This window comes from Antechinus flavipes, chromosome 1, assembly GCF_016432865.1.
Source record: "Antechinus flavipes isolate AdamAnt ecotype Samford, QLD, Australia chromosome 1, AdamAnt_v2, whole genome shotgun sequence".
In the NCBI taxonomy this organism is placed as follows: Eukaryota; Metazoa; Chordata; class Mammalia; order Dasyuromorphia; family Dasyuridae; genus Antechinus; species Antechinus flavipes.
In genome coordinates this window covers 16,540,623-16,568,253 of record NC_067398.1, presented here as the reverse complement: position 1 = coordinate 16,568,253, position 27,631 = coordinate 16,540,623, and the positions used below count along the sequence as shown (strand labels likewise).

Genomic DNA, 27,631 nt, shown 5'->3' with positions numbered 1-27,631 from the left:
AAACCAGGTTTTGTTGATAATTTTAACTTGGGTCTGGATATGGGAGTAGAAATGAAAGGAGGGCTGGAGAGGGATGGAGGGGCCACTCCTCTCCTCTGAGGACTTCCATTTTATGTCCTCTTAGCCAGTAAAGGCCAAGATATTAAATCCTTTCCATTTGTCTTTTGCTTGTGTTTCCAAACATAGCCAGCCCACATGTGAAAAGCCAACCTACTGCCAGGCTGTCTTATGATTAGGTATTTATAGTAAGGCTATTCACAGCATTGTAGGAGAGGGAAGATTGCTTGGGTGTCAATGAAAATCTTCAAGCTGGTTACGTTCTTAAAATTTCCAACTTCAGTTTTGTTTGACCGATGCAAGGACAGGTAAAAAAAGACTGGAGCTTGAATGTGTAGCGAGTTATTTTTCTAGCAGAGCTGAAATGATTGCAGGATTTCCTATAATGCCTCGGATTTAAACAAGTGAGGCGGATTTTATGCTCTCGTGAGTCTACTTGTTCTTATGCTATTTTTAAAAAGTTTTATTTATTAAGTTTTTTTTTTTAAGTTAATGGAATATACAAATTCTTCTCAACATTCTGGGGACAGGAAATGCATTCTGGGAGAGGATGCTACAGGTGCTGAGAGATTTGCTCTCTACTCATTGTTGGGCTTAAAGGTTTCAATGCTTTCAGTGTCTTACTAACATGTGCTTGTCCCCTTTTTCCCCCATCCCCTTCTTGAGAGGTCGCCTTGTATAGGACATAGAGGCAGAAGGACCGGGTTCAGCTCCCTGACTTTGACATATCCTGTGTGGCACTGGACAAGTTACTTGGGTGCCCTCACACAAATCTTCAGAAACTAGGAATATAGATGAGGAACTGCTGTGCATTGGTGGAGGAAATGTCCACACCAGGAGCAGGAGCGGTCCCTCCCAATGCAACCTCAGTCTGGAACGGTTACTGAATTTTCTCTTCTCAGCTTGCTATAATATAGGAAAGAGAAGGAATGGAAGAGTGAATGAGGTTCCCAATCCAGCTCTTACTGAAAAAATTTACATTGCTCTATATCCTGAATTCTTAAATCCAACACTATTTTCTAGTGTCTCTAATAGAAAATAACTTTTTGTAACTGTAAGTGCATGGGATATTGTATGTGTGTGCAAATGCATGGGATATATATGTTTGTGTGTGTTATAGATTTCAGCAAATTCTGGGCAAATAACTCTTTGAGGATCAGAGTTCTCCGAGTGGAAGGGATGTGTCTCGGGAAATAGTAGGCTCCCCATCACTGGAGGTCTTCCAAGCGGAAGCTGGATGACCACTAGTCTGTGATATTATAAAAAGGTCTCTTGTCTAGGTATTGTCTGGACCAAATGACTTTATGAAAATTTTTTTCAGTTCTGATCAGTCTGTGATTCTCAAAATGACCATGTTCATTTAATGATCATGACGTGTCCCCTGCTTTGGAAGTATGGATGTAAATGTTTTCTGATGGTTTAAAACTAGGAAATAATCAATTCAGAAGATTGTAATGAAATGAAATTTTAAAAAATAATTTTTTTCAGCATTTTCCTCAGTAACCAGCTCTGTCTCTCTGGAGATTTTCTCCAATGCAGCTGTAATTTGGAGTTTACAACTGAGAAAAACAAGCAAACAATTTAAACATCGCTTAGATTGTGGTTTAAAGCAACACACACATCACATGAATAATTACATCAACGATGAAGACTTGGACGATGACTTTGACACCCAGTTTGTCATTCAGCAGAGTTTACAGGATAAATACAAGCCTGATACCATACAACATGCGGAGGAGAGCGAGAGGTAAGGGCGTCCCCACTGGAGAGACATTGAATGTGTTCTTTATGACAATGTTTGTGACAGCTCATATTTCTATGTAATTGTGAATGAGAGAAAGCATGATGCAATGGACAGAGCCTCGAAGCCAAGAAGAGCAGGGTGCAGATCCCTTCCCTGACTGACACACATCAGCTGTGGGACCCTAGGCAAGTCACACTTTGTCTCAGTACTCAAGGAAACTCGCTAAGACAAGATTTCTTAATCTTTTGTCCTGGACCTCTTCAGGAGTTTAGTAAAATGTAAGGACTCTTCTCAGAATCATGTATTCAAATGCATAAAATAAAATACACAGCATTAGTCCATGAGTAAAACCCTTAGCATGAGTTAAGCAATATAATCACTTTGACATCACAAAAATCTTATTGAAACACAGTTATCAATATATATATATTTTTTTATTCACAGGGGGGAAAAAAGGGCTTGCAGATTCCAGGTTAAGAACTTCTGGTCTATGATGTTAAGTTATAGTGTTAGTGGAGGCACTTATTTCCCCTTGGAGTTCCCTAAACTAGTGAAAACACAGGACCAGTCTCCATTCTTTATGACATAACAATGCACCTTCTTCAAGTAACCTTCTGGGGAATAGGTGGTACCTCTATAATTGATTATTTCTCTTTCACAGTAAGGGTTTAAGTGACTTGCCCAGGATCACCAGCTAGTATATGTCAGATCTAAGCCATCCTTCTGGCTTTGTCATTGGTGTTGTCGATGTAAATGGTCACGACACACCCGTGTGTGCATTTTAGTCTCTACTTGCCACAGTTTGCTCCATACATTATTGTGTTCGTTCCTAGGAATCAGTCAGTCCTAGATTTCTTTCCCAGATCCCTAATCTCATCATTTCTTCTCTTGTTTGATATTAATGTTCCCCACTACTGGAGTGGCAATTTTTTTCTTTCTTTTTACAATTTCCATATAGTCTCCACTCTTCTTTGAGCCTGGAATATAAGAAGATTATTGAAGCAATCAAGACAGTTAAGTACCCTCCTTATCCTACCCTCAAGGGTTTATGGTAAGAGTTGATTTTAGTAATTTAAGGAACTTTCTTTCCCTTTGGGACAACAAAGAAGCTATTTCTTCAAGCAAGATGGTGAGAAGGAGGATCAGTTAATCCTCTGGGCTCTTAGAACACTTTAGATAAACATGGGCTGGCCTAGGAACATTAAAGACAATCCACATTTTGTAGATGGAAGGGGCTTCTGAGAGGTTCTGACTTGTCTGAGGTCACAGAGAGAAAAAGTGGTAGATTCAATCAGTCAATAAGCATTTATTAAGCACCTGTTATTTCCCAGATATATGGGCTAAGTGAGATACAAAGGAAGACAAAAGACAGACCTTTGAACCCAAGTCATTTGATTCCAAAGCCTTTCTTTATGTGACCCTACTTGTTGGACCTTCCATGGAAAATTGATATCCACACTCCATTTTTTCACCTCATGTATACCTTGTGGATGGAAGACAATTGACTAACTTGGTGAACAGTCATTTAACAAATCCATTCACTCAATATTCATCAACTACTTGCTTGGAGGGGAGTCTAACAAAATGCAGTTCGAGGAGTTTGCTCCAGTAGGTGGAATGGGATGGGTCCAGACCGCTGGGTCTAACTAGCAGGACCCAAATGGGCTGAGTCTGCTCAGGGGAGGGAATGCGAGTCCTGGCCCCCCATGCCAAAGGTGAGCTTGCCTCCTACAGGTGAGGAAGATGCTCTCTCAAAGCTGTCGGAGCACGTCTCGGCATTTGAGGAGGTGGATGAGGCGGGCTGGCTCCCTTTACACCACGCGGCAGCCCAGCTAAACAAACACATCTTGGAGCTCACTCTGAAAGGTAGCTGCTTCCCTTGGCCTCTCCCTCCCGCTCCTGGGAGCCCCCACATTACTTAACTGCTTTTATCCAACGGGGTCTTTCAGGTTCAGAGCCCAGATTGTGGGAGCGAACTACTCGGAAAGGCGAGACGCCACTCTTCTTGGCGGCAGACAGATGCCTCGTGGAAAACGCCAGTTTTCTTCTTCTCAATAATTGTGACCCCAACACTCAGAATGAAGACGGCCATTCTCCTTTACTCATGGGTAAATGCAAACCTCCTGTACTTAGATTAGACGTGGCCCAACTCGGATGCTCCAGAGTTGAATAGGAATTGGGGTGAAAACTCTCGGTGTCGGTGAAGGATTTTTGATGGATTTTAGAAAGGAGCTTTGGGGAATAGAAACAAGCCCCTTCTGACCACCAGACACTGAAAGCACAGGTATTGGGTCAAACGTTCAGTATACACTGAGCAGGGAAGAAGATCGGGGCAGTATTATCTCTGCCTTCCAAACTAACAAGCTGCAAAGTGGGGGAGGGAGAACAAGTCTTGGGTTGAAGCTACTACTACTAGGAAGTGGTGATGGACAAGGGAGGAGAGGAGTAAGAAAGGGACCCTGGAGGGTGCTGTTGGTACAAGTTAAGTTTTCTATCCTTGGACAAAGCCCTGATGGTCCTAATTTAGTTAAATCTCTTGAACTTGGGCAACCACCTTGTAGAGAGAAGCATCTCTAAATTTAGTTTAGCTGGCCCTTGGATGAGACACACAGTTTAACCCCTGAAGCATGTTTAGTGTCTTACTAGCTCAGAAAGACCTTGGTTTAACCATCAAAACATGTTGTCTCCACACATCAGGGAAGGACTTGAGTGGAAGTGTTTTGGAGGGAAGGAAATAAGCATTTTATAGGGCCTACTATGTGCCAAGCACTTGACTGAAAGTTTTTCATAAATCTTATAATATTCTCTCTCCTTATAAACTATTATTCCCATTTTGCAGGGGAAGAAACTGAGCCAAACAGAGCTTTAGTGACTTGCCCAGAGTTCCAGTTAGTAAGAATCTGGGCCTTCCTGTTGGGCCAGTGCTCTATCCACCCCACCACTAGCTATTTCTAAGTATCTGGAAAAGAGAATTTTGCAAATTTTATTTGGTTTTCTAAACAGGGAAAACCACTGAGTTCTGATGAGGAGGGAAGGTTGTTTGCCTTTAGCTCCTGCAGCCTCTTTCTTTCATGCTCTCCTAGCCATCAAACACCATTCCTATGACATGGCTTCCTTGCTGATTACCTTTGGAGCCAAAGTCAACCTGCGTTGTGTGAACAAGAGGACCGCGTTGCACGAGGCCGCCCGGCTGGGCAGGAACGACCTGGTGGACCTCATGCTGCGTTCGGGGGCCGAGCCCGACCCACAGAGCACCTATGGATTCACGCCGCTCGCTCTCGCTGCCCAGGGTGGGCACACGGAAGTTATGGAACTCTTACTACAAAAGGGTAAGCAACTCCAGCTGTGGAGACTCCCTCCACCTGTGCTTATCTCAACCTCTCTGGGACTGGGTAGAGAGGTCTAGAAATAAAATGATTTTCCCAGTCAGGGTCCCCAAGTTAGGAGGCCCGATCCAATCATTAGATTTAGAGCTAGAAGGAAATTACAGATGGGGAAACTGAGGCAAGGAGTAGGGGATTTGTCCACAGTGACACAGCCGTCAGCACTTTCTAATCATCATCCTCTGAGTTACAATCTCTTAGGCTAGGAGTTGTGAAGGATAAGCTTCTTGAGGGCAGGGATGTCCCCCTTTTCTATTTGCATTGTCAGTGCTTAGAAAACTATCTTTCAGAACCTAGTAGGTACCTGGTCATTGATCCCCATGCCCATTAAAAATGGAGCAACTAAGACTTATCTATGGCCATATGACTAGTGAATACCTGATGAAAATAATGGAAAAGAATTATTTTTGTGTGCACAGTAAGTGGCTTATATCATGAAGTGAATGCTGAAGATCCTTGTATTTCCCCGAAGTTGGCATCTCCTCCTTAGCACGCACTTTTTGCTTGGGGTTAACTTTATCATCTAACTTCTTCCAATCTTTCTCCTTATTCAAACCCTACTCATCCTTCTAAAAACAGATCACGGAATAATAGAATCTGAGATCTGGAAAGGATCCACTAATTCATAGTCAACTCTGCTTCTCCCATTCAGTTGGCACTCAGTCCTTGTCCATGGTACTGCCTCCTTTCCAACTAGAATGTAAGCTGACCGAAGGCAGGTTTCTCTTTGCATCCCCAGAATTTCATAATCAGTGCAATCAAAATGAAAAGGAAAGCAGGAAACTGGGACAAAAGTTTATAGCAAGTTTCTCTGATAAAGACCTCATTTCTCAAATATAGGGAAGTAAACCAAATTTATAAAAATAAGACCCACTCCCCAATTGGTCAAAGAATAAAAATAGGTAGTTTTCAGAAGAAATCAAAGGTAGCAACAATCATTTAAAAATGCTCTATTGATCAGAGAAATGAAAATTAAAACAATTCCAAAGTACCACATCACATCTATGAAATTAGTTATGACAGAAAAGGAGGATGACGAATGTTGGAAAAAGTAGGGAAAAAGCTGTGAACTGGTCTGGCCATTCTGGACAGCAATTTGGAACTATGCCCAAAGAGCTATAAATCTGTAGGCATATCCTTTGATCCAGGAATCCCACTACCAGATATGTATCCCAAAGAGAGCAAAGAAAAAAGGAAAATGATCCATTTGTTACAAAAATATTTAGAGCAGCTCTTTTGTGGTGGAAAGAATTGGAAATTGAGGGGATGTTTCTCAATCGGGGGAATGGTCAAACAAGTTGTAGTACAAGATTGTGATGGAATACTATTGTGCTCTGAGACATTATGGCTTCAGAAAAACGTGGGAAGACTCATCTAAACATGAGATTTAGCTATTCTGACCAAGACAATTCCAAAGGTCACATGATGAAAAATGTTATCCATCTCCAGAGACAATTGATGTACTCAAAAACCAAATTAAACCATATTTTAATTTTTTTTAGTTTCTTTATGCTTTCCACTTATTTCTTTTCTGTTTGTTCATTTATTCATTTGTTTTGTGCCAAGGCTAATATGGAAATGTGTTTTGCATGACTTAACAAGTAGAATGGGTACCATACCACTTGCCTTCTCAACAGGTAGTTGAGAAGCAGAGGAAAGAGAGAAGTTAGAGCTCAAAGTTAAAAAATGAATTCCTCCTAGAATTTCATAGTGTCTGTACATGGTAGATGTTCAGTTGTAATGAGGATTAATAATGGGGAGAGTCTGCAAAAAGACACTTAGGGTTCTTCATCAAAAGCCACCAAATTTTATTTGCCCTCCCAGGGGCTAATGTTCTCTCACAGGCTTCAGATGCTTCATCCATTTTGCTTGAAGCTGCCGCAGGAGGAAATCCCGACTCTCTGACTCTTCTGCTGGAATATGGAGCAGACGCCAATGTCCCCAAAAGTTCAGGCCATTTGCCTATTCATGTAGCTGCTGATCGAGGGCATTTACTGTAAGTCCAAATACTATTAATATCATTTAAATTTCAAAAAGTGTGCTTTGCGATGATGGTTTCCAGTTCAATTCGGTTTGATTCAGTAACATTAGGTCTAGCTCAAGTCAACAAACATTTGTTAAAGGCCTACTATGTGCCAGATGTCAGAAATAAAAAATAAATAATTCTTGCTCTCCAGGAGCATATTTCTGTTAGAGAAGAGTCGCATGAACCTAGATAAGTACAAAAAATTAGGATGGCCCAAAAATCTGGGTGCAGCTTTAAGTTGCAATAACTTCAAAAGTATAAATAACACAAACTTGCAAAAAATACTTAGAAGGATAATTACTTTAAAAATAAGAATAGCTTTTTATTTTTCAAAATATATGAGAAGATAGTTTTAAACAATTGCCCTTGTGAAACCTTGTTTTTTTCCCCCCTTCCTTCCCCTCATCCCATCCCTAGATAGCAACCCAAGATCAAATGTGCAATTCTTTTAAGCTTATATTTCCACATTTAAAGGATAGTTACTTAACTTTTTAAAACATTGCCATGTTTCTTATTAAAATTCAACAAAACTACCATCTTGGCCATAGATTACTTTAGTCAATAATTGATTAAAAGAAAATTATCTCTGACTGTCTGATAATTGATAGGAAGGATATTGGGAAGCATATCTACCTGTTAAGGTTTCTGTGGAAGTAGCCATTGCCTTCTGTGAACTCAATCTGTATATGGTGCATGTTGGGAAAGTGACGTCACAGGGGATGCTACAAATGAATGAAAAAAAATATCACTGCTTACTATGTGCCTAGGACTGTGTTCCTTCGTGAAGATTCAAATGTAAAAGGGAAGACAGTCCTTGTCTCCACAGAACTAACCTACATAGGAGAGTGAGGGACAGTCAGTTAGGGTTGAGAAAACTATAGGGATGGTAAGGGGAACCATAGGGACAGAGATTGACATAACTTTTCCAAAACAAGCTGATGGAACTCTTCCAACCTGAGCACATTTTCCAAAAGATTTCTGAGGACTTGATAAATTTTCAGCAACTTGTAAGCAAAGTGGTGGGCAACATGATCTCCTAGTGATTTTGGTCTACTCTGGGTAATCTATGAGTGGAAAAATGTTGGAAAAGACCCACAAGAAACTGTTGAAGGTTTTAGAGGTACAGTTGGCGAGTCTAAAGCTAGCAGGTAGGTGGTGCAGTGGGTCGAGATTGGGCTTAGAGTCTGGAAAACCTGGATTCAAATGCAACCCAGACATTTATTAGCTGTGTCATCCTGGATATGTCACTTAATCTGTTTCCTTATCTATTAAATAGGGTAATAATACCTACCTCCCAGAGTTTTTGTGCGAATCAAATAAAATAAATTTTAGGTTTTATTTTTCTAAATACATGCAAAGATAGTTTTAAATATTCACCTTTGCAAAATCTTGTGTTCCAAATTTTTCTCCCTCTCCTTCCTTCTGTCCCTCCCTCAAGACAGCAAGCAATCCAATATAGGTTAAACATGCAGTTCTTCTAAACATATTTCCATATTCATCATATAAGAAAAATCAGAACAGAAAAAAAAAACACGAGAAAGAAAAAATGATGCAGACAAAAAGATCGAAATCTTAGGCTTTGATCCACAGTCTCCATAGTTCAAATGAGATCATTTTTAAAGCATGATTGGCACATGGAATGTGTTTAATAAATGGTACCATGTTTAAAGCTGTTAGTTGATATTTTGCTTAAGCATCAATTATATATGTAGGTTACACGCTAAGTCCGTGGGGAAGCAAATATTGATCTAAAGACAGAAATGCTTGTTCCTTGGTTGTGGCCAAAGAATTACCATGAGTTGAATTTGCTTCCATGACTTGGTGATTATTATAGGTTAACAAAAACTATGCCTTTCTTGTAAAATCCTAGACAGGTCAAGGGGAAAGGTCACGAACCTTGGACAAAAGTCAATTCAAATAGCATTCCAGGCAGAAGCCACCTTTCAGACTTGATGCATTTGCACCCTTTGGAGATAAGACATGGGGTTCAGGTCTTGAAGGAACTAATTATCTGCCGTATATATACATGCAGCATAGTTACGACTTAGGTTGTTTAAAATAGGGGGCAGTCTTGTGCCAGGAGAGATGGCAACTAGAGTCTAATTTCCCACTAGGGGAGTCATTATCTCAGCTGCAAGCCGCCGTTCTTGGCCTTGAAGTTGGGCTGCCATTGAAAAATCCCCAAAACTTGTATTTGAGATACAGACACTAACCAATCTTTACTCTGACAAGTACGTGTAGCTAGCCAGGAGTCGGTGTTTGTTCTCACCAACGATGAATTGGGCATGAACTCTATGAAAGAGGAAAATCTTCTTGGTCTTGTGTCTGGCATTATGGAGTTCTCAGTACGTGCTGAGCATTGGATGAAGTTCTTCAGGTAGAAACAGGAGCAAATAAGACATTCTAACGGAAAAAAATTTAAAAGGGAGCTGGGAGGGGTAGTACTCCAGAAAGTGAGGAAAGGCATGAATGGCGCATAGTAAGTGCTTTTTAAATGTTTGATTGATTGATGAGACAGAGTAATTTTCAAAACTGAAGGCAATCTCAAAGGCGCAGGGGCCACGACCTAGGAAAGCCCCTCCAGGAGGATGCCATGATGGGGAGCCAGTATTTCAAGGATGATGGTCAGTGATCCAGTTGCAGGATGAAGTTCTATGAGAAGTGATAATGGCCAAGGAGGAATTGGGCTTGGCTGGCTCACCACTAGGGGCAGAAGTTGGGTCTTGGGAATGAAGGCCACAGGAGGAAAGGGAACAGTAAAAGTGTGTTAGGTAGGAGACAATCCCGGTCCATAGCCATGGAACTCTACAGGTTATCTTTGGACTTAGGGTCGAGAGGTCACCCTGGCTCGATGTGGAAAAGATTCCCGTCCTGAATGTTAGGGAGGACATGTAGGATATTTAAGAACCGAGTCAAGGATGTTCAAAGAAAGATGCTGCAAACTCACACCGGGAGAACAGCAGTGGCAGCAGCACTGACACTTGTCAGCACAAGGAAGGAAGGAAACTGGGGGAAGAAGAGCATTCTGAGGGTAAGGGACTGCTTTTTTGTTCAGTTGTTCGAGTCATGGCCAAATCTGCTTGATCCCATTTGGGGTTTTCTTAGCAGAGATAGTGGAGTGGTTGGCCATTTCCTTCTCCAGCCCATTTTACAGATGAGAAAAAAGAGGCAGACAGCACTGAGTTACTTGCCCAGGGTCACAGCCAGCAAGTGTCTGAGGCCAGAACTCGGGTCTTCCTGACGCCAGGCCCGGAGCTCTATCCACTGCACCACCGAGCTGCCCACATGGGCCACCTTACCTTTGGATATACGCCACGGACTGATAGTGAATTTTCATTCGAGGAGATTCTGAGAAGTGGTTGGGACCTTTTCCTTTTCTGTTTACAGAGCACTGAAGATTCTGGTCCCTGCCACTGACGTGGCTGCCATTAAGAGCAGTGGGATCAGCCCCCTTCACTGTGCGGCAGCTGGAGCCCACGCCCAGTGCCTCGAGTTTCTCCTCCGAGCTGGGTTCGACGCCAACTTCATGCTGGACCAGAAAATCCGCAAGCACTACGCCGACCAAAGGAAGTCCGTCCTGTACTTTGCTGTATCAAATGGCGACGTCTCCTCGGTGAAGCTGCTCTTGAATGCCGGGGCTCTGCCCAATCAAGACCCAGTCAACTGCCTGCAGATCGCCCTGCGCATGGGCAACTACGAGCTGGTGAGCCTGCTGCTCCGGCACGGGGCCAACGTCAACTATGTCTGCAGGGTGAACCCTATGCACTTCCCCTCCGCCCTGCAGTACACCCTCAAAGACGAGATCATGCTGAGGCTGCTGCTCAACTACGGGTACGACACGGAGAGGTGCTTTGACTGTCCCCATGGGGATAAGGTTCATTCCCGCTACACTTTTGAAGGCTGGACCTCGACCGTCATCCGAGATACACCGGTAAGGTCCGAGTGACTCATGGGGATTTATGTGTGTATAATATTTAATTGGAAACCATGGTCTTTATAAACAGGCATGGGAAGTCCACAACAGAAATACGCACAGAACCTGTAGCGATTCAGCTGGAAACGCCTCCGTCATTGCCTTGGGAGATGCGTCTCAGAGGGCAGGGTCTTAGCTCAGAGGAGTCGGCCAGGAGCTGTCATGTGACTTCAGAATACCCCCTCTGCCCGCCATGTGTCACCTTTGATGTTTGCTTGCTCTTTACTAGGACATAAGGCAGACACATTCACACGCGCTCTGTCCTCTCCAGGCCAAATAATGGGTGGTGATTTGCCACGACCAGCTTGTGAGGCTTTTAATTTCTCAACCAATTCTAATGCTCAAGATCAAGGAACAGGTTTAGAGGCAAGTCAGAAGCCATTTAAATCGATAGGCGCTGTCCTCTGGAGCAATATAACCTGACAGAATGGGGTAATCAAGTCATCTCGCTGGCAGATTCCTGGGTTCCCTAAAGACTGGGGCTGGATGTCAGTGTTGCAGTGCCTCCTGGGTGGGATAGACTGGGCCCCTCTAGAACATAGAACCAGGGTGCATTGACTAAGAAGCTTCTAATTTACCCAACTTTGAGCTCTATTACCACCTTATACTAAACTCGCCTGAGAACGAAGGGTGTATGGGAGCACTCCCTCATCTCCCATGGTGTGGCCACAGGCTTGTGCACCCACCGGTGCCTGAGCAGGGCCAAGGGATCAGCTCTCACCTCATGTTACTGACACCCAACCCCCTCTGGGTGAAAAGTGAGCTCTATCATGATCCATCTGTGATTTCATTGGTATTAAAAAATGTGAACTTAATGATTCTCTTCCAAAAAAGAAGGCTTCTGTCTAGACATCAAAATTACTTAAGATTCCTTGAAAGATATAAAGAGAAAAATTCATACGAAATCCCTCTGATTAAAAAGTCAAAACATCAGACAAGGCAAAAACAAGATGATGTATGACATGTGCTATTGTCATGGGAGCAATCCAGGAATCCAACTTGAGGGATTTCCTATGAACGACGAGGTCCTTAGATGCTCCTGTCTAAAGATGAGATCCAGGTATGACAGGGCTGGTGCTCATGTAAATGCTCATGAAATATTTTCTATCCTCTCAGCCCTGACAGGACTTCATTTTGTAGGTGTTGCCTTGCCCGGCACCAGAGACCCCGGGTGTGCTGACAGTACCTTGCCGTCTCTCAAGCCGCCCTCACTGACTCCTCAATGACGCCGTCATTCTCTTCCTCAGTTCTGCGAAGTGATCACTCTGCCGTGGCTGCAGCACCTGTCCGGGAAGGTCATTCAGGTCATGCTTGACTATGTCGACAGAGTTCAGATCTGCTCCAAGCTGAGAAATGTTCTCCAAGAACAGACATCATGGTCAGAAATCAACTCGGTACTGAGTAAGTACCAGGGCTTTTCAGCTCAAGCATTGATGATGGCCCCTTTTTTTATTTCCCATCTTATTATTAAGAGCCATCAATCTCCCTAGTTGAAAATTTGATATGTAGAAAAAACCCTATTTGATTTATTATTACCACTTTCCTCTAGACCCCAAAATAAATTAAGAGTGCTCTGTGAGTACCATTTCTCCCCTTTCCACATAAATTATGGTTTAATTTTGAGGTCACAGCAGTTATCCTCATTTACATCTGGAAGGTGTGCTACATGAATAATTGCAGTGATTCAGTAGGTGTAGGACATGGGGAGACTGTACAGACCGAGTCACTGGGAACCTTCTCCCATCCCTTTATTCCTAGACACCATCTTGCCTTCCCATTTCTTGGTGATCTTTAGGCCTTAGCATGCAATGACATCAGGCCTTTACTATGAAGTCCTTAGGAAATAAAGTTGAAAACCATTAAAGCCAGGTGTCTCACATGACAGGGTGACTTACCTGGTTTCACATTCCTGATTTCTCAATAGCCCAAGTCTTGACCCAGGTGGGCAGAAATGAGAAGTGAAAAGTACTGAACAATATTCCTTTAGAAGTAAGTCTAAGAGAAGAAAAACTTGCTAACTTTTGTATTGTTGGGTCATTCTTACATCTTTGCTAACCAAACCCTATGTTTATCCAAAGATAAAGCAACTAACTCTGGGGATAATCTATTTTCCCCCCATTTTAGCAAACCCTCGTTCCCTAAAACATCTTTGTCGTCTAAAGATTCGGAAATGCATGGGACGCTTACGTCTGCGCTGCCCCGTTTTCATGTCATTTCTTCCACTACCCAATCGGCTGAAAGAATACGTGCGTTTTAGAGAATATGACCTCTATGGACAAGGATGCTTGGCAGGGACCTGGTAACTGAGGTACTTCAGCAGAAGACACAGGTGTGGGAACGCGATTCCTTACAACAGGAAACCATTCTGTCTTGCTCCTGGTTCTCTCTAGCATGTGTAACTTGGCCATTAACCTTCCCCCTTGCCTGAACTGTTCTGAACCTACCTGCCTACCTACTGTTTACAAGTAGAGCTGATCATGGCTTTATACAAATAGATTTAGATCAGGGATTCGTCAGCCTGAGAGCTCAGGTGTGAACTCCCTCCAGTGACTGAAGAAAACCAGTAAGCAGATAAGTGCAAGAGAATGGGGGTCACAATCACCTGGAGGCCTGCCCAGTGTCCCATGTGTGGGCAGGAGCAGAGGGTGGGTCTGTTTTCTGGTCCCTAGGCCCCATTCTCTGTTCACTCTACCACACCGCTTCCCTGGCAGACGCAAAGTTTAGGAATGAAACCGTTGCCCCCAAATCTCAAATTAACTGGAATGGCTCCATTTCTGCTTGTTAGAAATCTTTCCAAAACTATCCATATACTTTTGCACTTTAGTAAAGAAAGGATTCTCAAGAAAATGGAATCTTTGATGACTTATCTTGTAATTGTTTTTATTTTTAGCACATTTTTACTGTATATGTTGGCAGATGAATGTGATGGGATGAAGTTGGGTGACTTGCCTCTAAAAAGCTGTAAACACCAGTTTCTATGTGTAGAAATTTAGATTAATTATTAAACATTTTACATGCATCCCAAGAATATCTGGCTGTGCTTATATTTAGGCAATACATCAATATTCTGATATAAAAAACAAAATGTCAGAGAACCAATCTCTTTCCATAGTTGTAATTTAATGGCAATGCCCAATTTAGTAAACAAGAGTACCCTCCAGAAGCATATGGTCACATGATGTACAGAGCCTCACTGAGTTTATCAGATATAGGACTTAAAAGCACCATAGGCTACTTTAACAAGCACACATTGACTGTAGGAGGAGGAAATTTAGTGATGGATTTTACGAAAACATCTGCTGGAATAACTGGCATTGATAGTCTATTTTTTTCTTTCAAATTATGGGGTCAGGTTATATATATGTAGAATATATAAGTGTTTTTATTAGTTAAATTAGATGAGTAAAAATTCTATTCCCTTTGTTCCCTGACCCCTCCAAAAGTTACAAACCTTATAAAATAGAGGACTGGCCCACACAAATAAAACTCTTATCAGAAGAATGAGATGTGAATGGGATGTTAAGTACTAAAAGAAATGATCAATAGAACACATGTAAAAATTATATCATTTAAGCAATACCATATAGATAGATCTATGCTGGTGTATACATTCCATCTGATCCTTTAGAACAGAGGTGTCAAATCTGGCCCAGCAAAACTCGGGAAACAGATCAAAACGCAAGTAGGAAATATTTAACAAAATATACAAAAAAATACGATACAATATAATGTTGATTTGTGGTTTTCTAAGTCAATATGTGGCTGGCAAAGAGTGGTTTCTATCTGAATTTGAATTGAACGACTGCTTTAGAGTATGGCAATTCTTTAGAAAGTATTTGGTAATAATGAGATCAAAATGGTGGCAAATGTAAGCCTGCTAGTGTGTCAAATCTAAATATTGAAAGAGGTGACTTTTCAATGCCCATCACATGCTTGAAAAGGGGGCAATACATGGAATTGTAGAATTGTAAACAGAAGAAAAAAGTCCAAATCTTTCACAATGTATATCATTTGAAAGCACTTAGATTGAATACAAATATTTATATTCCATTCACCTATTTCAAACCCCAATTATATATAAAACATGTATTTTATTATACATTTAAAATTCAAATGGCATATTACCTTCAGTCCTGTCAGCAATATTCTATTTTTACAATATTAAAAAAATCCCAATGACACCACTGTCTTATATACAATCCCAATTCTAAAGGGAAATTTTGCATGATTTAATTATTGAAAACTGCTGAAAATTACATCACCAAAAGAAACCATCTAGCATTACAAAAATTGCCCATGTCACATTACAAAATCACCCAAATATACTACAAAAAGTAGTCACTTTTGTACATGAACTTGATTTGAGCATGGACATATTCTGTTAGTTCTTTACATACATGGTAAATTATTTTAGACAATCAAATGTGATGACTTAAACATATAAGGAAATTCTGATCCTCCCCCCCCCCCAGCTGCTTCTTAATAATTGAATCTTTAACTCTATGGAAATGAGGATCAAGTTTCATAAATGTAAAGTGAGCCAACATTTCTCCACTGGGAATAAAATGCTCACCATAACAGGGCTCTTTTGGTCACCTGAAATGAAGCAGATCCGAGCTAGAGTTATTAAATGAAACTAGAACAAAACCAAAATCAATGTTATGATCCAATGCCCTGCAATGTAATGGGTGCTTAAATTATTTTTGAGTTTAAAAGAAAACTTTCTATAAAATGCTTCTGACTTCAAAATTTGTGGAAAGGTCGATTTTTGTTAAATGAGAATTCTCATATTAGCATTGTGTTCATTTTTCAATCATCTATTCCCTTTTTTCTTTATCTTTTTAACTTAGATCAAAATAGCCTTTTAAAAAATTAATTAAATTTTATGCTTCTATGATAAAAATCCATGAAGTGGAGGTCTTCTAATATGGCACAACACTGACTTCAGGCACTATTTTAAAGATGCCACAAGTGTCCAATTTTAGTATTTGACAATAGTAGAGAGGAGTATGTCATAGTTGGCTTCTAATCTTTTTTTAACTTTTGGTAAAAAGGTACGTGGTTATAAATTTCCTGCTAACAATTTGGGGGAAATGCCTTAAATCCTAATCCTATTAGTACCAGGATTCATTAAATAAAAAATATTAAGCACCTACTCCATGCAAGGCACCTATGGTGCTGAGGGCAAAAAGATCTTTGTCATGAACCCCTCCCTCAAGGAGCTTGTAATATAATATGAAGGATGTAGCATGAGAGGGAAAGACACATAAATCAAATAGAAAGGAGGGAGTGTTTCAGGTAAAGTGCCAGGAATGAGATGGACAGAGAGACCACTTTCAGTTGGGAAGATGGGGAAACAATTATGGAGAAGGTGGGGCTTACAACAAAAGGACTTCAGTATACAGATTGGCTGGGGGTAGTGGATGGGAGCTGACAGGTCGAGACATAAGAGATAACATTGTTTTACTTTGACTAAACTATAGAATATAGAATAAGGGTACAGTACATGATAAAGCTGAAAAAGCATGTTGGAATCAGACTGTAAAGGGTCTTGAATGCCAAGATCAGTCTACACTTGATTCAGGAGGCAATGGGGAGGTTTGGGAACAGAAGAATGAAGTGATCAGCTCAGTGCATTAAGATTTCTAGGACACAGTAGGGACTGAAGGGAAACCAAAAAAAAAAAAAAATCAGTTAACAGGTTATAAATTTTCTAGGCAAGAAGAAATGAAACTCTCAACTAGTCAAGTAGAAGAAATTTGATTGAGAAAAAAGTCCCTTTACAATGCTCAGAAACAAACATATACAGCCAACTCTCAGTTATCTGCATAAAGTTGAGGCTGGAATCATGCAGGATAGTAACTAATTAAAAATAATTTTTGTTTGACTTTTTTTTTTTCCAATTTACATTTAAATATGGGCTTAACTTAAAATTAACAGTACCTCAAAACAAAAGAGAGGGCTTAGTTTAGGGACGCAAGAAAAATAGGAAGACTGACTGCCTTCCTCACTTTGTATTAGTGCTTTATTAGTACTAAAGATCTTATTTTTACTAGCTTACAAAGAGCATCCCTTTTTGCTAAAGCTTTCCCTTGTTTCTTGCTTTTAAAGAATTTCCCTATTATAAGTTATAGAGACTCCATTTGACATAAGTAAAAGGACACAATCTATGATGTAAGCAGAATAAGCACTATTTATCATAAATGACTTTAAGAGCAAGATTTTATACATTATACATGATTAAAGAACAACTTTTTAAGTGAAGGAATTAGTTCATGTTGACATTTATACTATATAAAGAGTAAGCCATATTATTCTCAAACAAATTCAATCAGATGGTCTAACATAATGCTGCCAATAAGGACTAAATAAGTCAAAATTTCCACTTGGCACACAAAGACAGATATAAGAAAGGTCTAATTAACAATCTGATGACACCTATTCTAATGATCACAGAAAGCAGTAATCCACACAGAGTGAAAGCCAAAACCGAACCCCTCTAGTTCACTTTTAAGGAAAAAAGTTGCATTTAAAGAATAAAATTTTCCCTTATGAAATTCCCAATTGTTATTGGAAACTAACTTTTGACCAAATTCAGAAATTGGCTAAAACATTTAATTTGCTATATTATTGTATTAAATTCTTAAATTTAGGAGAAGCATTATTTGTCAGAAACATTAATAATTGTAAAAAATAAACATCTGATATGAAAGAGGCCTGTAGAAAATTGTTATCACTTATAACTACGACTCAGAACCAAAACCACTTTCCTTTTTCCATTTTTCTATAACATACCAGGCATTATGTTTTTGAACCTAAGAATGTGTCTCCCACTCATTAGAATAGTATTATTTACAATAATTAGTGCAAATATGACATTTTATATAAATTAGTTATTTGCCATTATGGACGATTCAATATCATACATAGCAAGAAGCTGAAGGTTATTTAGCTGTGAAGACTTGGAGAATGTCAGCTGAAATTATTCCAAGTGAGCACAAATCCCCAAATAGTTCAGGGATTTCTGCTTAATCAGTAAACATAATTGCTGAGAACTTTCGTTGTAATGTTACTCAATTGTAATGAAAATTATGATTTCATATGATATAAAAAATAGAATTCATCACTGAGTATAACAGATACCAAAGGCTAATTTGCCTTATCCAAATCTAATATCTAAAATGTACTTAAACAAAAAGATGTCCTTTCACAATTCCCAACATCTTCTAGCTTAACTACTACCACTTTGCAGCAGTATTTCAAGTCCCACCCTGAGAATGAGAATGTGATGGTCACATGTCAACAGCCAAGTTCATCTTGACATGGAGAAACCTTGGTTTCTATTTCCATACACACCATGATGTAATTACATCCCATGAAGTCACGCCAATGATGCATTCTATGATTAAATGGCACCTCCCTGAAAACTCTAAAACCATACACATAAAACCTATGTCCTGGGCCTCTTCCAAAGTGTATTGCACATTCACTGTTGTAATATAAGTCTCACAAAGATGAGTGATTCTTTGCAATAAAATGCAAATGATTTTGAATCTGTTCGCACACACCTTCTTCCTGCTTCCAGCAGACGGAAATAGTATCCCCACGTACAGCTGAAGCACAAGGATAAATATTTCCTTTTAGTTGTACCCAGTTGCAAAGCCAAGGTAAAAAGTTTTGAAATGGAGGAAACAAAAGTCAACTCGGTATAACTGCAGCAACCTATTTCAGTAAACAGACAGTTTTTTTTAAACGTGGAATTAGGTGTTAAGTTATTGTTATTATAATAACCGTAAGTTAATTTTAAGGGGGAAAAAAACCGTAAAATGTGGTTGGAAAATTCAGTCTTCTATAAAAAATCTGAAGTCTCCACCTTGATGCCTCTTAGGGTTGTTTAACTTGTGCTGTTTTACCTCAGAAACTGTTAAGAGATTCTTTTGGTGGAAAAAGGCCACCAAGAAATGGATAACCTCATGCTTCTGACTCTTTTTTCTTCTTTCCGTCTTCTCCCAAATCACTCTCTTCAGACTGGCTACTACTAAGGACCACAAATTGTCCTTCTCCACTCGTCTGGTTTGGTCTACTGGAGGCAGCTATTAATCGACTTTGTTCTTCTAAATCCTGGTAGAAAGAAAAAATCATAATGAATTTCATGGCTCTCTATAACCAAATGGAAAACCACATGGCCAAAATAAATAATAACTGCTACTGGTATTCTAAATTCATTTTGCTTGCAAAAATAGTTAAACACTTGAGAAACTCCCTTAATTGACCTAGAATTATTTCTTAAAAAGAAAACATTATAAGAAGTTTCATTTTAAAATTCCACTTTGATTTTAAAATTATCTCTAATGTCAAGAACAGTGCTGGACACACAGCTTAATAAATGCTTGCTGCATGTCTGACTGACAGCTTTTTGTCAAAAGAGTTGTACCTCAGCTCGATCACTTTATTTATTACAATTAGCTTAAATAGAGCTAAATTTCAAACAATTAAAAAGTAAAATGCATTCTCAAAAACTCAGGACTTGTCCCAAGTCAGGATTGTCAGCAGTATGGATGCAGGTCCTAAAGACCGTTCCAAAAGTGCTCCCAAAACGTTCTGGCACCCCATTGGTGTCTCTTTTTTCTTAAGGTGACCACACTTGAATGTCAAGGGTCACAGACAGTGGGGGAGTTCTGAGTGAAGTACAAGACCCTTCAACCCAGAGGGAACCTGATGACAATGTCTGGTTTGGGTCCCCCTCTCTCCGAAGAGTTCTTGGCCTTCCTGAAAAGTCAGGGGGCGGTGACAAGCTGTGGTGTGATTGAAGCAGAGGGAAACCAGGTAGTAAACTATGCATACTAACGTGCATATTATTTATTTGCATGTTATTTATGTGGTCCCACATGTGTAGTATAAACTGGGTGCAAGCACAGTGTTTTTGTTACATAAGGGTATGAGAGTATAAAAAGGGGAAAGTCCTTGAAATAAATGGACTCCATTTTCCCACCATTCTCAGGAATCTTGCCTCATCACTTCTCCATTAAGACAGTATATTTTACACCCAAAGAAAGAACACTGGGAAACGAATGTGAACTATTTGCATTTTTGTTTTTCTTCCCGGGTTATTTTTACCTTCTGAATCCAATTCTCCCTGTGCAACAAGAGAACTGTTCAGTTCTGCACACATATATTGTATCTAGGATATACTGTAACATATCTAACATGTATAGGACTGCTTGCCATCTAGGAGAGGGGGTGGAAGGAGGGAGGGGAAAAATCGGAACAGAAATGAGTGCAAGGGATAATGTTGTAAAAAAATTACCCTGGCATGGATTCTGTCAATATAAAGTTATTATTAAATAAAATAAAATATTAAAAAAAAAAAGACAGTATATTTTAATCACCCTGGTGTGGGGGTTTGTTTTGTCACCCCAACATGAGGGCTCTAGAAAGCAGGACACAACACATGAACACATAAATAACAGCATGGATGTGAAAATATCAATTTTTTCACTTTCCAGGTCAATCATTGGAAAAAAAAGTTACCTTTTCAATTTGTTTCTGTTTATTCAGTTCCTTCTGTTGTTTCTCTTTTACCCTCTCTATTTCCTTTTGCTTCTCTGATGCTCTGCGATCCTGAAGAGGAAAAGATAAGTTCATTTGTACAGAATAAAATTTATGTATGTGTTCTTTTAGTTATCTATTCTAGAAATCAATTCTTACTTGACTAAGCCTTAATAAACAGCACATTTAAATCCCCTTACATTATTAAAACAGCTATGAAATGGGCTATTTCTATACTTCATTTTTACATTTGCGTATAACTTCAAAATATATTTCAGAAACTGTGATTGTACTAATAAAACACCTCAGTGGGGAGGAGGCAGACTGTGTCTGGCTTCTATATTCCTACACCAGCAAAACCCTGAAGTCTGCACCAGACTGAATAATAATCAAGAAATTAAATGAGAAGCTACAAAAAGTGACTCCTCCATTCCTGATTGCCATAGGCCTGCCAGCAAAGGGAAGCCTCTCAGAATGACCAAGACAGGGACCATGATGAAAGACTTTGTGTCTGGCAGCAGCAGAAGTGAAAGGCTCTACCCAAAGACCCCTCAAGGTATAAACCTTGGAAATGTGTATGTGTGGGGGGGAAGAGAGGGGTTCATAGGGCAGCAATCAGTATGTTACTGTGGCTCTTGGATTGGGACACCTCAAACCTGAGGACTTTTCAGTCCCTAACTTAGAAAAGTCCCTTAAAGATCTGTGAAGACAACCTCAGAAAATGAGGACCAGCATGGGAAACGAGGTTACCTGAGGCAAGCAAAGCTGACTACTAAACTCAAAAGCAAATTAGGGGCTAGAGCATGATCTTGGCAACAAGTCTCAATTCAGAAAATAAAGATGAAGGGATGAATAAAGCAAAGAAAACATCAGTCAGGAGCAACAATTATTGCAACTGTAGAGATTCCAAAATGAAAGAGTAATTCTGTAACAACTGTAAGCAGATACTTAAAGAAAAAAAATTTGATTTTCCATATGGATCATAATAATACTTAGAAGAAATGATGTAAAAGATTTTTTAAAAAGCCCTGAAGGAAAGAAATGGAAAAATAATGAATTCTTTAGAAGTGAAAATGGTAACCTTTAGCCATGTCACAGGCTCTATGAAAAATAGAATAGGATTAATAGAAATCAATGACTCCATGAAGTAATCATTAGCACAAAGAAGCTGAGGCCCATAGAGATTATGAAATACTTGGGGCTATAGAAGTGGTGAGTCATGGGTCCAGTCAGAATTGAAACTCACACCTCCCCTCCTCAGAAGAATTTAGTCAAAGCTGTGTCCAAATAATCTCTACAACATCCCAGACAAACGGCTGCCTTGTACTTAGCTCGAAGACTTCCAGTGGCCTCCTGAACAGCCCTTTTCACTTCTGAATACCTATTAGGAAAATTATCTTTATAACGAACACCTTAGGACAAAGCTTCATGGCTTTGCAGCCTGAGTTTGTTCACCTAATTGAACAAATTGTTATTAAACAAGTAATTACTGACTTTAGTTTTCTTTCTTTTTTTGGCTAAGGCAACTGGGCTTAAGTAACGAGGGTCCCTTAAGAAGTGTTAAGTATCTGATTTGAATTCAGATCTTCCTGAGTTCAGGGTCAGTGCTTAATCCACTGTACCATCTAGCTGCCCCTACTGACTTTAATTTTCACTGATCTTAATTTTCACAGAAATGGTAAACTTTTGGCAGCAAAGTTAACATGCAAATTCAACAAAGCTATGTTTTAGAGCCTTACCAATTCAGCATGCAAAGCGATCTGTTTTGCAAGTCCAACAGAATCACAAATCTAAAATGAAAAAAAATAATTTGGCAAGAGAAACTTAAAACATTTTCACTTTAAGAAAATAAATCTGAAGAGATTATTGAAATAGTTCCTGAATCTTTCTGGTAAAATTAGATGTATCAACAGAACAAAATGTTATCTAATAAGTCATCTGACTCAACTCCATCCCTTGGAGTCTGTGCAGTTTGTTTTTAAGAGCCTGTTGGCACCCCCCTTCTATATCCTTCCTTCGTTCTTAGGTCTAATGTAACAACACTTGAGATTCCAAGAAAGCCCAAAGCTATTGATTCTTATACACTGAAGGCATTTCTGAAGGTGTGAGAACAGTTATCCTCTATCCCTGGGTAACTTTATGTAAACTCTCACTCATTTATGTAAAACGGGAGAAGTACCACTTAAGAGACTTCTCCATTCCAAATGTTTGAATCTGCTCTTGTCCTGGGCTTATCAGCCACAGCTGGACACACTGTACACTAATCCACATAGTGATGTCATTTTAACTTTCTGATTATGAAGGACAACAACCAACATATCCACAGAGGATGGATCACTCACACATTTACTGACCACAGACTGACAAAGATCATGTGCTTATTTGCAAGGTCCAATAGTCTCCCCCAACTTATTTAGGCAGAAGACTGGCTAGTACTGGAGCTTTCTTTAGGGGTTTTACTATAAACTACCACATGTGTCTTATTTATATAGAACAGATGTTAAAATGCAAAATACCTTTTCTCCTTCATTGTTCGATTCAAATATGTAACAAACTGAAGTTGGATGACTCTCGACTCTGCCTCCTGATGTCCGAAGCACAAACCCAAAGAGACGTTTACTTTCCTGATGTGTAGCATACAGGACCACATTGGGCAAGGGAAACTGTCACACACACAAAATCAAAACAGTGAGAATCTCAAAGCAAATATTCTTTAAAAAGAAAAACAAACCATGTCTACTTTCTAGGCTAGTAATTATTTTGATACAGTAGGAAAAAACCATGCTTCTGTCAATAGCCAATGTCATCATGGTTAGTGGACACAGCTGAACAGAAGAAGAGCATGGAAGCTCTGCCTCTGGAGGTCCAAGTCTCAGCACCTCTATCTGGCACTGATGTCCTATGTGACCTTGGCAAGTCCTTTTTTCCTGGAGCCAAGGTCCCTTAACTAAGTCAAATCAAATAATAAAAGAAACCCCCACACTTTCAAACATTAGCTAATAATAGAGGTTTGTGGCCCCTCACCTTTGGCCTAATACTCTAGTTTCTATTTCTAAGCTCTTTAGTGTGTCATCTGTTAACTAAACCAGTAGATAAATAATTACATCAGCCAAATTTTCAAGTAACAAAAACTAGTGGCCAATGGCTCAGATTTTGTTCTAAATTATATAAGGAGTTCAATAATCACTTGATTATCTGAAGGATCTGAGAGTGGAACTTAATTGGAGGATCTTTTATGGTCATTTTAGTCCTACATGTAGACTAAGATACAAAATAAGCTTATCAATGTGCACATACCCAGGCATATATAGCCAAAAAAATTTATATAACTTACTCTGAGCCTTGTAACTTGAGTTTGTGGGTCAATTAATCTAAAATTAATAATAAAAATAATATCAGGAGATAATAGTACATATAGACTTAAAAAATACATTAGATAAAATGATTACTTACTTTAAACAGTCACAAGTAACTAATAAATGGGATTCTGTCATCCGGAAAATGTTATGGATTGCGCGAGCTGCTAGGATTTGACGCATTGTTTCATAAACAACATCTGGACTGTCATCTGATTTTACCTCCATAGAGCCAAGGAATCGGACAATAAATAACTGATGAAGGATGGAATCTAAAGCAGAAAAAGACACAGCCTTTAAAAATCCATTTTCTTTTTCTTTGGAAATTAAATAAGTATCTAATTTTATGTGATCATAGAGAGATCACTTCTGAATACATTGGAAAAAGCCATGTACACATCATTATTTAGGTATACCAGAGGAAAAAAATGCAAAAATGAAAGTTAAAGAAACAGGCAGGAAAAAGGTTTGCATCTATAATTGGGGCTTTCCTCCTGCAAATGGGTACTTTTTCTACAAATTAAAGTTTTAGAATTGGTAGGGCAAACATCAACCTTGAGGTCCTCTTGCAGGCCTTGAGGACCAAATCAGATTAAAATAGATTGGAAAGTATCTAACAAAGTAAGATAAAACATAGATAACTGTTAATTTGTGTTTTTCTAAGTCACTGTGCAGCCCCCCAGGGATGCTTCCTGTCAGAGGCCTAGAGCAGAATGGTGGAGATCTGCACATGGTCACATAGCTAACCAACAGTGTCAGAGGCAGGACCTGGAAGTCAAGCATTCGTGGTTCTAAGAACAGCTCTTTATACTTTATCACATTGCTACACAAGATTTAAAGTTCAAGTAAAACATTTCTGGTGTATAAGTTCAAATATCAGTTGTAACTCTAGAGTATGAAGTGGGATGACAAGTGTCCATTAAAGAGATTTTAGATGATTAAAGGACACTTTTGGAACTTGACCAAGGGAAGAGAAATGGTATGATTCTTGGGGAAGCACACTTCACAAACTAGGCTGAGAATGTGGAAAACCATTTTTAACATGATAAAAAACAGGCTGACCAGTGGACAGAGGGCTGGATTTGGCAATCAAGAGTGGGATTCAAAATGGATAATTCTTATGGGCAATTTCATAACTTCTTTGAGCTCTGGCTTCTTCAAATGTTAAATGGACATAAACATCTCTGTAGTATCAATCTCACAAGATTTTTGCGGGACCAAAAGAAAAAAATGCTTATAAAATACTGGACAAACTGGGCTGCAGTGACATGAGATCTTATGAACTAGATTCGGATTCACCTCTGGGACAATGACTTGAAGCATATCTTTGGTCTGAATAATATAACATCTTACAGTGCTGAAGGTTATGAAAATTGGTCTTCGGAGATGAAACAAAGTGGCTAATGAATCTTAACTAAATGATAAATTATTCTCACATTTTACTGAATGAAAGCATTATTATAAAGATATTGAAGATTTTTTTTTACCTTCAGTTTCAGGTTTTGATCTTCCTCCAGATTCTCCAAATGGATTTGTACGTCTGAAAAAAAAACATTTTTTTAAAGGACAGAGTTAGTGTTGTGTACTTGAAGAAATGATTTCTGAAAAGCTCTTTCTTCTTATTCATGTGCTCCTTTGGAGGGCTGCTTCCTTTTTTTTTTTTTTTTTTTTTATTAGGATCTGACAAGATTGAAGCTAGTGGTCACATTTATAAAGAGATAAATTATGTCTTGTACAGGAAGTGGGAGGAGGGGGAAAAGGTTCTTTAAAAACAAAATAAGCCCCAAACAGGATTACAGAGATAGAATAAGGGCACCCAAAGAAGGTGAGGCAAGAGGATAGAAGAGACATACATGGGCATGATTCGTTCTCTGGTAGGGAAAAGTTGGGGGGGAAAAGAGTCTTTTCTTAATTATGGCAGAAGCTATTTGACCAGCATTTTAGTTATAGGAGAATCTCTGCAACAATGAAATACTGTAATGAGAGGTACAATTAAAGTTTATTCAGTGTACTAATTTAGTTCAATGTTAATTAGCCAGTGAATTTAGCTCCAAATAGAGCTACTTAGAATAGCTCTGTGACAGATATTTCTCCATCCCTGTGCTTATTTTTAATCTAAATATAGTAAAGTAAAAATATCTAAACTTGATCAGATTATTTCTCAAGGCAGATGAAAAAAATTCACTGGAAATGAAAGTCTGAACCTACACACAGGGAAAAGAAAATATGTTTTCCTCATTTTCCAAAATTACTTAATTTTTGTTCCACCAACAGTAAGAAAAAAGGAAGGAGACCTAAATTTTTAAATAAATTTTGGAAACAAACAGATGGAAAGAACTGAATTTTGGAAGGTCTAAGTGGTTCTAAAATAATCTTGGCATTAACATTACATGGAATACATCTCTTGAATACCTCTGACCTATTACATCAAAAGGCTAAATTTGTTTCCAGCAATTTACTCTGGATGGCTGAATACTAGGGTAAAAGCCATGTATTCCAAATCTATATACTAAAAGAAGCCAACAAATAAGGTGAATTCAAGCAGATTTTCATCATGTTTCAGAAATAAAGCATAAAGAGACCAGCTGCTAACTTGCTGATACAGAAAAAGCAAATAACACGATAGATAGAAGATACCGAGTAGATCAATTTCAAGTGATCAAGCTAAATTATACAAACAAAGAGAGTAAAGCCTGAGTTTTAATGTTTCACCTACTTGCCTCCCTGCCCAGAATTTTTAGCCTGGCCAGGTTGATCTTCACTAACAGGAGAAATTATGTCAAATTGTATAGGTGTATCTGGGGCAACGAGAGAATCCAGGGAAAGAGTTGCCAAAGTTGTTGACTCGGATCCAAGAGACCCTGAACTACTAGTTCGAGCTGTAGTTGGCCGACTTTGTCTAAAAAAAAAAAAGGAAAAGTAAGAAAATAATTTTAGCTTTTTGGAAATCATACTTAATATTTTTAAAAGGAGATATATATATACAAATCAAAAAACCCATGTGAAAAAAGTTAAATCTTTAATAGAAATGCAAATTGAAACAACTTCTGACATTTCAAATGAAAGTCATAAAATTGGCCAAGATAAAATGATAACAATTTAATGCTGGGATGAGGCTGTGATAAAAACAAAACCTTTATTACATTGCTGAAGAAGCTGTCAAACTGTTTGATATTTTGGAAAGTAATATAAAATTAAACCAAGTTACAAGAATATACAGGTCCTTTGCACCAATGGTAGTTCCCACTAGTACATGAGACTAGTATCCTTTAAAAAGTGTTTTATAAAGTGTGACTTTATAAATGCTAGCTAGTGTTATATTTTAAGACTTTTGGGATATTCTGTATACACATATAGACAATAGTAAGAAATCCATGCAAAATAAATTAGAAAATAATTTTTTTCTTTACAAAATAAGGCTTATATAGACATTCCTGTATTAAATATATATGTATGCATGTTCACATCTAAGTATCTATGTGTGTTTGTGTTTATGTACATACAAGTGTATATGTTTGCGTATTATGTATTTATATCTTCTGG

The 27,631-nt window shown here is 38.9% G+C and overlaps 2 protein-coding genes across 2 annotated transcripts in view; one reads left to right on the top strand and one right to left on the bottom strand.

The window, feature by feature from the left end:
* Positions 1-264: 264 nt before the first annotated feature.
* ASB14 (ankyrin repeat and SOCS box containing 14) lies at positions 265-14,211 on the top strand. Its single transcript, XM_051979478.1, has 10 exons — positions 265-365; positions 1,546-1,804; positions 2,760-2,814; positions 3,517-3,667; positions 3,751-3,909; positions 4,885-5,130; positions 7,009-7,180; positions 10,598-11,141; positions 12,431-12,584; positions 13,308-14,211. Exons 2-10 carry the CDS (start codon positions 1,683-1,685, stop codon positions 13,484-13,486), a joined length of 1,782 nt encoding a protein of 593 aa, XP_051835438.1. The 5' UTR covers positions 265-365; positions 1,546-1,682; the 3' UTR covers positions 13,487-14,211.
* Positions 14,212-14,282: 71 nt separating this feature from the next.
* APPL1 (adaptor protein, phosphotyrosine interacting with PH domain and leucine zipper 1) overlaps positions 14,283-27,631 on the bottom strand; it is a 47,330-nt gene continuing 33,981 nt past the window's right edge. Inside the window, exons 15-22 of the mRNA XM_051979464.1 lie at positions 26,805-26,987; positions 25,576-25,628; positions 24,186-24,360; positions 24,067-24,103; positions 23,249-23,395; positions 22,472-22,522; positions 20,715-20,804; positions 14,283-19,304 (exon numbers count right to left, since the gene is read on the bottom strand). Coding sequence (XP_051835424.1) covers positions 19,155-19,304; positions 20,715-20,804; positions 22,472-22,522; positions 23,249-23,395; positions 24,067-24,103; positions 24,186-24,360; positions 25,576-25,628; positions 26,805-26,987 — 886 coding nt within the window. The 3' untranslated portion in view covers positions 14,283-19,154. The remainder of the gene's footprint in view (positions 19,305-20,714; positions 20,805-22,471; positions 22,523-23,248; positions 23,396-24,066; positions 24,104-24,185; positions 24,361-25,575; positions 25,629-26,804; positions 26,988-27,631) is intronic.